The sequence below is a fragment of the Pteronotus mesoamericanus genome, unplaced genomic scaffold (assembly GCF_021234165.1).
Source record: "Pteronotus mesoamericanus isolate MK-2021 breed Mesoamerican mustached bat unplaced genomic scaffold, CSHL_Meso_final scaffold_167, whole genome shotgun sequence".
NCBI lineage: Eukaryota > Metazoa > Chordata > Mammalia > Chiroptera > Mormoopidae > Pteronotus > Pteronotus mesoamericanus.
In genome coordinates this window covers 22,126,480-22,136,417 of record NW_026555308.1, presented here as the reverse complement: position 1 = coordinate 22,136,417, position 9,938 = coordinate 22,126,480, and the positions used below count along the sequence as shown (strand labels likewise).

The 9,938-nt window shown below is 58.8% G+C and overlaps 1 protein-coding gene across 2 annotated transcripts; it reads right to left on the bottom strand.

Moving 5' to 3' along the window:
• Positions 1 to 4,760: 4,760 nt before the first annotated feature.
• On the bottom strand, positions 4,761 to 9,674 carry UPK3B (uroplakin 3B). 2 transcript variants are annotated; one of them, XM_054589264.1, is made up of 6 exons: positions 9,544 to 9,674; positions 9,264 to 9,413; positions 8,731 to 8,968; positions 7,561 to 7,640; positions 6,671 to 6,800; positions 4,761 to 6,188 (listed from the first exon to the last, which is right to left on the bottom strand). In XM_054589264.1, the coding sequence occupies exons 1-6, from the start codon at positions 9,629 to 9,631 to the stop codon at positions 6,029 to 6,031; spliced, it is 846 nt and encodes a 281-aa protein (XP_054445239.1). In that variant the 5' UTR covers positions 9,632 to 9,674; the 3' UTR covers positions 4,761 to 6,028. The 2 variants fall into 2 exon arrangements, with proteins under 2 accessions (XP_054445239.1, XP_054445240.1); XM_054589265.1 differs by lacking the exon at positions 9,264 to 9,413.
• Between the last annotated feature and the right edge of the window lie 264 nt (positions 9,675 to 9,938).

The window sequence follows — 9,938 nt, the reverse complement described above, 5'->3', positions numbered from 1 at the left end:
TTCAAGGTGTTGGCAGGCTCGTTTTCTCCTGAGGCCTCCCTCCTTGGCTTCTAGACAACTGTCCTCTTGCCACCTCTTCACATGACCTCTGCACATGCACCCCTGTGTCACTGTGTCCTGAGACATAAGAGATTGGGTCATTGGATGGGCCCACTCTAAAGGTCTTATTTCTCTCTGTAAAGGCCCCTCTCAAGGTCACATTCTGAGGCACTGGGGATGATGACTTCAACATATGAATTTTGAGGAACAAGATTTGGTCTATTACAGTGGGTGAGCATCCCTGGTAAGTGGGGCACTTTCTGAGCACAGGGACTGGATATGAGCTTCTGCATGGCATGTGGGATCTCTGGGCCAGGTCTCTAGGACTGTTTTCCTGCCCAGTAGTTTGTGCCCAGCAATTGCCCCTCCCCCTGACTCACCCCATTCTTCACTCTCCCCCACCTCTGGGGAGCCGGGTGGACTGGGCAGGCTGCACAGTGAGCAGTGAGGTGTGGCCGTGTCCCTCTGCTCCAGTTTCACTCTGGTCCCTCCTGAGAAGGCAGAAACTGCCCCACCCTCTGCCACAGGTCCAGCGGAGTCGGAGGGGGTCTGGGAGCCCAAGGAGGCAGCGGGCTGGGCAGTGGCTGGATAGGTCTTTCTATGCCCCAGCTCCCTAGTAGTTCTGCAGGGGGTCCTAATGTCACCATGCTGGGGAGGGGATGGGAAGCCCTGAGGTGGCAGCAACCAATGGTCAAAGTGACAGCTTTGTCCTCCTCTTAAATAATAAAACATATCTCAAAGGAAAACATAAAATCTCATTAATTGAGCATCTGCATGTCAAACCTTCAACCTCCTCCGCCCATGGCCACTCCTAGCAGCCATGGGTGCCAACAATTACTGCCCCCACTGTGCAGATGTGAACGCTGAGGCTCGAGGGTGAGGTGTGACGTGCCCAAGGGCTGATCTTTCCAGAAGCCCTCCCTCTCTCCCACACTGGAACCGGGGACTTCCTAGGAGGCAGACAGTCACACACCCCAGCAAAACTCTGAAGAACACCCAGCATTTAATGAAATTCTTTCATTCTAGTGGAACCTGCCGACCAGCGTAAGCTCTCCATGCTCCCAGGCATGGGAGACTGTTGCCATTCTTTCTGACTGCTCAGTCCTGCCACTCCCTCCTTATGTGTGGGACAGTGCTGTCCTGCTGCACATGTCCCCGGAGCCAGGGCTAGCTGGATGATATCTTTGTGAGAATCACAAAAGGGCGTCCCTTCTCCAGGTGGACTCAGCCCTTCATCCGCACCTGAGCACCCTCGCGTGCAGCCCATCTCTCACTGCAGCCGCCAGGGTGGGTGCCCAGCAGTCATGCACCTTCACCAGACAAGGAAGCGGGTGCCGTGGCCAGTTCTCTGTGGCCAGGGCCGCGGCCACCGTGCCCAGCTCCCAGAGGTGACAGAACCAGAAATTCCCATGGTGGGAACAGGAAATGCAGTGTTCTTTTGCACTGGGATTGCTGGGGAGGCCCCCAGTCCTTCCTCTCAGAGCCTCCAGGAGCTCCCTGATCTTCTCCAGAATATTCCTTTTCCGCCCAACTCTCCAAGGTTGGTTCTTGCTCTTTGCAGCTGAGAATACAGAGGATGGTGGCAGAGAGGGAGGAGGCTTGGGCCTCTGAGCCCCCCTTGATAGATGTCCCGTGTGTCCTGGGTGAAGGAGACCCTATTTTTCCCAGAGACTGGACACTAGATTGCAGTTCTACCCAGTAAGAAATGATTCGGCCAAGTGAGAGGAACAGTGAGTGACAGAGCCCACGACAGGCAATGCCAGGGCTCCTGTTTCCTCCCCCGCGACCCCCAAATTGTGCTCAGTGAACCAAGCCAGTCACAAAGGATCACATATAGTGTGTATGATTCCATTTCTGTGAAATGTCCAGAAAGTAGGCAGGGGTTACCATGGACTAAAGGAGGTTAGAGAGGAACGGGGAGTGACCATTTAATGGGTACAGGGTTTCAATTGTTCTAAGGTTGGTAGTGATACAACTCTGTGAATATAAAAATTGTAAACTGTACACTTTAAATAGGTATATTGAATTATATCTCCATAAAGCTGATTTTTAAAAATGCAAAGTGCCTTTTATAAAGCATTCAGTCAACAATTATTTATTAAGCACCTCCTGGAAGCCAGGCGCTGTGCTAGCTCTGGGAGCGCATCCTGGTGAGCAAACCAGACGTGGTCAGTTTCTGTCCTCCTGAAGTTCACAGTTTAGTGGGGAAGATGCAAAAGCCCACTGTTCTGAAGGTCTAACTGCAAAATGGAAAATGTGCAGAGAAGGAAAAGAATACAGATCAGGAAGGGCTTCCCTAAAGAAGGGAATGAGCTAGAGGAAGGGGAGCGAAGTGGAAGGGTGTTCTACATGGAGAGAAAAGCAAGTAAAAAGGCCCTGTGGTCTGCGCGGCTGGGATACAGGGGTGGAGGGATGAATCACGGGACCCCATGACTGAAATGCTGAATCCAGATTCTGTTCTTACAGTAGGAAGTCTCTGAGAGCTGTGAGCAATGGTGTAGCACCGCTGGGTTCATAGTCTGGTCCCTCTGGATGCTGGGAGGAGGATGGAGGTGGGGAGCAGGAGCACGGCTGCGGGGAGACCAGCAACAGGCGACTGCTGACATCCCAGCAAGAGACCAGGCTGCCTGGTTTCCACCTGCTGTCATCTGATTCCTTTGATTTTAGGCCTGATGAGTCATCTGCCAGTCATCACCCCCACAATCATTGCTGGGGGTTTTTTTCCTCTTTAACAATGAACATTTTTTTAATCACTGAGTCATTATGTTACGGGCCAATGGATTTGGAGACACTTCCCCAAATACAGCCCTAGGGAAAATTTTAAATGTCATTTAATAAAAGAGTCTCCAAAACTCCGTTTAATAAAAGATTCTCCACAACATAGCGGTCACTATGTGCTCTGCTCAGGGCTGTCATGAGCTGGCCCACGAAGAGCTGACCCTCTCAACCATGACTCGGGGCAGGATGCCCTGGTGCAGCTGCCCAGGGCATGACCGCTTGCGCTGGGGGATGACCAGCCCCGCTGCTCCCGGCCTTGTGGACTCAGTGACGCTCTGGCGTGCTTACCAGCTCAGTCCTGGGGCAGAAGGCCCACAGTCATGCAGGCTCTCAAGGTGGTCTCCTGCTGACCAGGGCAGGCTTCCATTGCTGTAAAATGTTAACAATTTGTTGATGCGCTTGTGGATGCACCCAGCTGCTGAGATGAGGTTCCCAGTACTCCCTTTTCTGGGGATCTGCTGAAGCGAGCTGTGGTGATATAACAATTCTCAGAACATAAGGGCCTCTGCTTTGTATTCACACCCATTCTCATGTCAAAAACCCAGACAGAGCCTTCTCCTTCTTCCTCACCTCCCACGTCTAAGAAGCCCCCGGTTCCTCCTGCCACCTCCTGAATATTTCTGGAATTCACCTCTTCCTCTCCAACCCCCTGTGCCTGCCTTGGTTCAGGGTTCGTTTCGTCTGCTTGGAAGACCAGGGCAGCCTCTTTCATTGGCCGCTCAGTCCCCAGTCCCTGCCGCCCCCATCCACCCACCCCAGGCACCATCTGAGCCACCGCAGGGCAAGATGGTCTCTTTCCTCCCCGCTTTCCTCTCTACTTAACTAACTTCCACTTGTCTCTCAAGACTCAACCCAAAAATCACCACTAGGAAGTCCCCTTGACCCCCAGGTGGGGTCTGCTGCTTCCCCTGTGTTCTTCTGCCCCTTCATGCCTTCACGGTCCTCACCCATACGTTGTAATGTCTGTCTCTATGGTCATGCCCTGGGAGGCCAGATGCGGTGAGAGCAGCTCCTCAGAAGGCTGGGTGGGGGTCTGTTCAGAAACGAGGGGCAGGCCACAGGCATGGACGGCATGTCATTGGGGCTGTGCCTGGGATCCGCACAGATCCTGGCACTAAGAACAAGCCATGAGAAGGCCCTGGGACATGGAAGAGTCTGGAGCGATTTCTGCTCCTGGCTGATCGCCTGCCCTGTGGGGTTCATTCATGTCTTCACTCAGCAAACGCCAGCAACCCCTCTCCCTCCCCAAAGCACCCTCCCGAGCAGGCCCCAAGCTGGGCATCCCGGACCTTGAGGGCCTTGTCATCCGGTGTTGGAACCAGGCCTGAAAGAGACAGTGTGAGACAGACTCTGCTGGGGGTAGCTGGTGAGGTGGAGGTCGAGGCAGTTTTAATCTTCCTCCAATTCCAAGAGGTCAAGAGGGACCTGGGCTCCAAAGCATTAGAATTTCAAAGGTGGCTGCCCAAAGGGGCTGGCTCCATCACCAGATGTTACCCGGACACCAGGCCTGACCTCCTGGTTGCATTTGACTCTGCCTCCGTCTGTACCTGGAGGGGGTCTTGCGGCTGGTGGAGGTGCAGGCAGGATAAGAGAAAGACTGCCAGGAGCCAGGTGTGCAAGGGTTTTGAAAGCAAAGTCTGCCCTGAAGTGTTTGCCTGGAATGGAGCACTACTAAATCCCCAGAAACTGCTTAGTAGCTGGCTTCCTGGCCCTGCAATACATGGGTGGGTTTCCCTGGGGCCCGATAGGAGATGAGGGCACCCCCAAAGTACAATTAGGACTAGCAATCAAGGGGATAGGCTCAAGGCATCCCTGGACCTCGTGGAGGGCAGGGCTGGACAGAGCAAGGCCAGGCTGGGCCCCCTGTGTAAATGCTCCTCTTCTGAAACCAGCACAGGAACTACTCAGATGGAAAAGCCAGACAGCATTTATTCACCTCAAAAGGTGTACCCCAGCCCGCAGGCCACCGCAGTCAGGCTAGAGAGGACAGGGGACACCGGGTGGGGTAGCAGTGGACAGAGCACAGCGGGGGGGGGAAAGTCACTGAGCCTGTTTCTCCAGCTACAAAACGATGGGACTCTGCGGATTGGACAAGCGGGAGCGTGACTGCGTATGGCTCTCGCGTGATCCAAGTGGAGCCTGGAGCCTTGACCTCCAGAGACCCTGCTGAGTGGTGCCAGCTCTTTGACATCAGGTCGCCTGGCGCGATCCCGCCGCGAAACAGTGCCCTACCGGTCCATGAATAGGAGTGCGCATGCGGGACTGTCCTGCGGCAGCTGCGGTGCACTGGTCGCCCTCGTGTGGCCACAGAGAGTAACACCAGCCTTACAGGCAGACGGACGCTGGGGAACTGAAACCTGTCCTCCAGTGACTGGGGTGGGTGATCGCGGACTCCAGAGAGCCCATTGGGGTGCTTGTCTGAGGGAATGTGAGCCCTCGGATATGTGACAATCTGAGGACCTGACAGCCTCCCAACAGTAACAGGTCACCTCTGGACATACAGCGAGGTCCAGAGCAGTGAGGGAGCGCCCCAAGATCCGCCTGAGGCTACATGCGTAACACTGTGCAGGGCATGCACTAGGCACTTAACAAATGTCTGTGGAGTGAGAGTGAGTAGGTAAGTGCGAGGACCCTCTGTGTGTGCAAGGGAGGTGGAAGCGGTGGCCCAGTGGCCAGACGGTCAACATGTGCATCTACGCTCCGACCTTCTAGCCTCCCTCAGGAAGGGCCTGTGCCTTCCTGACAGTGAAGGGACAGTGAAGTTATCTCTGAAGACTTCACGGCAGCCCCAGCCACTGGCCGGTGGGACGGAGACAGAGGAGGCTCAGACTTCATATACCCCGTGATGGTCCCAGGTTGGCTCGCTGCAGGGCCCCTGTAGGCCTCCACCTGGGGCCTGGAAACTTCCAGTCAGGGTGGCCTTTCCACATTATCTCCAGCCTCACTCACAGGACAGGCAGAACAGAGGTAGGGAGGGAGGTGGTGCCCAGCCTGACCGTAGCCCTCACCCAAACTCCCCTGCTTGCAACTTCAGTTGCCTGGAGAGAGTGGGGAAATGGGAAAGCCAGTCAGGGCTGCTAGTGGTGGGGTTTCAGGCAGGGGGAAGTGTGATGGGGGCGGGGCGTGTGGGTGCAAGGGCTGAGAAGGAGCACTCCACCCTTGTCTCTCCCTTCCTTCCCCTCACTGCCCAGCACCAGGCACATAGGCCAGGCTAGGGGCTGAGGCTGGGGAGGGGGTCCAGGCCAGGCTCACAGCCCACCGGCAGGGTGGCAGCTTCACTGGGTGGGATGTGGTGGGTCATGTAGCGCTTGCCCATGAAGGAGCCAATCCGAAGCTGCTCAGGGGCTTCCTCAGGCCACCACAGGCTCGAGCTGGACAGGGAGAGAAGGAGGAGCTGTGTCACTGCTGGCTGGAGCTGGCTCCTTGTCCCCACTCCTGCCCCGCTCCCCCTGCAGCCGCTGATCTCCCCTTCCTCCCTTCTAGAACAAGCTGGAGGCCTGCCTCCTTCCGGTGGCCACCCTGAATACTCTGGTGTCAATTCACTGAAATGACAGAGGGCTCATTGGAGAGAAAATGAGGCCCAGGAGGACAAGGGCCAAAGCAAAGGACACACTGATGGAGAGGAACAGAGCGAGGTGGCCCCTCCCCTGAACCTGTGGTCAGAGGAGCTACTGGACCACTTCCCCTCTGACCTCCCAGGGCAGACGCTCAGGGTGGGAATTCCCTGCAGAGCCCTTCCAGGGACACTGCCCCACTCGAAACCACTGGGTCAGGGAGGCTTTCCAGGCTCGGGGATCAGGGAGAAGGAAGGGGTTCCAGGTGGGCAAAGGGCCCTGGGCCTGTCACCACTCACAAGCGCACAGTAGAGGCTGCCAGGAAGGCCAGGAGCAGGAGGCCAGCCAGAGAAGAGAGGACGGAGGTGATGACAATCATGTCACCACTTCGTCGCCCTGGCCACGTGTCGATGGAGCCTGGGGACTTCCCTGCACACACAGTGGCTGCTCAGATGCTGCCCCAGGGCCCCAGGGCAGTCACCCTCCACCCATGCTCATACCCAAGGCCTGGCTGTCCCTGGTTCACAGCCTCCTGAGCTCGCCCGTCTCAGAAGGTTACCTGTGCCCTGTAGCCTGCACCACCCATCGCTCCAGCCTCCACCCGTGTCTCACCGTCTAGGCTGTTCCCACCAGGGCACCCACCCATAGCAGGCTGAGCGGCGGAGGACCTTGGGATGGACCATGTGCCTGCCCTGCTCCCTGGAGCTGGGCATACAAGGCCCTCAGACAACAAGCCCCCACCCTCGTCCCCAGCTTCTGCTGCCCGTCTCCCAGGTGTCCCCCACACCGGACATTCCGGCCTTCACACATGCAGTTTCTTCAGCCTGGTGACTCATGCTGGCTCCTTGGGGCCCTGCTGAGGGAAGCCTCCCAGACCCTGCGGCCCTGACTGACCCTGGCCTCCTTCTTGCCCTGGCCCCACCTCTCCTTCCTGCAGTGCTGGGCCCATAGGAGCGGAGGCTGTTTCTGCCAGTGACTGGGCCGTGGCCTAGACACCCAAGAGTTGGCAAACGTTTGGAGATGGACAGAGCCAGCGCGTCTGCCGCATGTCCTACCCCTCAGCACAAGATTCTGTAGGGAGGGTCAGCCACCAGGCCCCGATGCCATGGCAACGGGGGGAGGGGCAGCTGAGTATGACCATTTTGCCCAGGGTAAGACTGAAGCCAGAAAGCCCCCGCCCCATCGCTACCTTGGTGGAGGGTGATGGGCTCGGACCACCTGGTCTCGGCCTGGGCGGAGCCCCTGGTGTCCAGCAGGAGGAACTTCACCCTGGGGAGGGGAGGAGGGATGAGGCTCAGCCCAACTGCCCCAGGCAGGGCGCCCACTGCAGCCAGACTCCAGGCAGCTCTTCTGGGCCAAGCTGTGAGTGTCGGCTCAGCAGGGTATACGGGCTGGGGCTCTGCGCCTCCCAGGGGAGAACTACTGGCCCTGTGGAGTCTGAAGCCATGGAAGCCCCCCAGTAGAGGTGAGCACCCCAGGTAAAAGCCTAGGGTGAGCGGGGTGTATTCAGGGCACACTCGGAGCCCCAGGTCACAGGGAGCGGACAGACTGGCACTGAGGGCACTGAAGGCCATGCAGAGGAGCTGAGGCTGCATCTTTGTCGGGGCTGGGGAGCTCTGGAAGGTTTCTGAGCATCAAGAGACTCAGGCAGCCTGGCACTGAGGGAAGCTGGCTCTGGTGGCTGCTAGGGATGGCGGCCAAGCCAGGGAGCGGGCCTGGGGCCGTGGGGAGGTGGACCTGGCAGGGCTGGGTGAGAGGGCAGGGAGAGGCAGTGGAGGGAGGTGCTGGCCCAGCCCGCACCGCACCACCTTCCCTGCACCCTGCTGGTTCTCCCAGCTGCACTTGGTCTCCCTGAGGACACCCAGCCTCATCCTGTGGCCTGGGCAGCCCTGGTCTGGACGCCTGCTTTCTCAGCCCGGCTTTCCCTGACATCGACAAGTCACTTGGAGCTTTTGTGCTTCAGTTCCCTTGCCTGTAAAAGTGCATGATGGCTCTCTCTCCTGCTTCCCCACCTCATACCCACCCACGGGGGCTGAACTCAGCCCTGGGCTTAGTTTCCGCGGATCTACCTGTGGGAGAGAGAGTAGGCCCTGGACTGCAGCCCTGCAGACCCACCCCACCCCCACCAGCTCAGTGGCGCCACCTTTTCCTCCTGGGCCCACTGGAAAGGCCGAATTGGTGCCTATCCCCCAGCTGTGATGAATGTTGCTCCCCTCACCCCCAACCCCGCCCCCACTGCCGAGGAAGAAGCCAAGGCTACAAATGGGAAAGGCCTGCTTCTCCCGCAGCCAGGATGGGGCTTGGGGAAAGGCTAGGGAGGGCAACCCACCTGTCCCAGGCTCCAGGCAGAGGGACCCACCTGTAAGGTCCAGGGCCGGGGAGGGGGGCATTACAGTAGGGTGGCTGGCGGAGGTCAGCCAGGCAGTCAGGGTCATTGCCCACCCGCAGCACCGAGATGCTGCTGCCACCCACGGGATCCTCGCAGGGGAGCTGGTCCAGGGACAAGGGCAGCGTCATGTAGTGGCCGTCAGTCGTCAGCAGCTGTGGGGAGGCTGGGATCTCAGCCAGCGTCTTTGGGTTCTGGAAGTCCCTGGAGGCTGCAGGAGGAAGGGACAGACAGATGGGGCTGGCGGGCAGGTGAAGCCAGGTCTCCCTTGCCACGATCCCCGTCTGGGTCCGAGGCCTCCACCCCTGGCCCTCCATGCCTCAGCACCCAGAGGGCCCCTACGACACAAAGTAGCCTTCGTCACCCTCTCAGCGCACCCTCTCCATAAAGCCCAACTCCTAATCCACGCCCAGCAGTGGCAGGTCACAGCGTGGAGCTCCCCAGGCCCTGCAGCTCCCCTCAGCCCCTCCCCTCACCCCAGGCCCCACACCTGCACTGTGACACACCGTTGCTGAAGGCCACCACCAGCCAGACAGTGTTGGCAGCCCTGGCATGACTGTCCAGCACACAGCGCGGCTGCTCCAAGGAAAATGTGCTGGCCGTCACCTTCCCTTCCAGGTCCCAGGCTGCTATCTGCGGCGTGTAGGGGATCAGCTCTGTGGCCAGGGAGAGAGGCGTGAGGGTCCTGGGGCTGCCTCTCCAAACGACGGGACGTGGGCTCCCAGCGTCCAATCACTCCAGCAGGTGCCCTGGCCAGGGGTCTCCAGTCCCTGGACCCCCACTCACCCAGGTTCATGCAGGGTTGGGGCCAGACCACCGCCACCAAGAGGAACAGCAGCCATGGGCCAGGCTGCCTCTGGGAGAGCCCCATCATGGCTGCCTTCTACGACATCCACAGCCTGGGGCTGGTCCGGCTGACCACCGCCCCCCCCCGCCCCCCCCGCCCCGTTGCACCCCTCCCCCAACCTGGGGCCTGGAGGAGCTGGTTAGTCTGGCTGCCAGGCTGGCCAAGGGCTGGAAAGACCTGAAAATGTGAATGCACCCCAACTCCTCCCCTCAGCCCAACCCCCCACGGGGAGGGGACTGGGCAGGGCTCTGGTGTGGGGCAGGCCCCGAGCTGAGGGAGAGGCTGCTGGAGCCCAGGGTCTGTCATCTCGGTTTATACCCCACCCAGCCTCCCA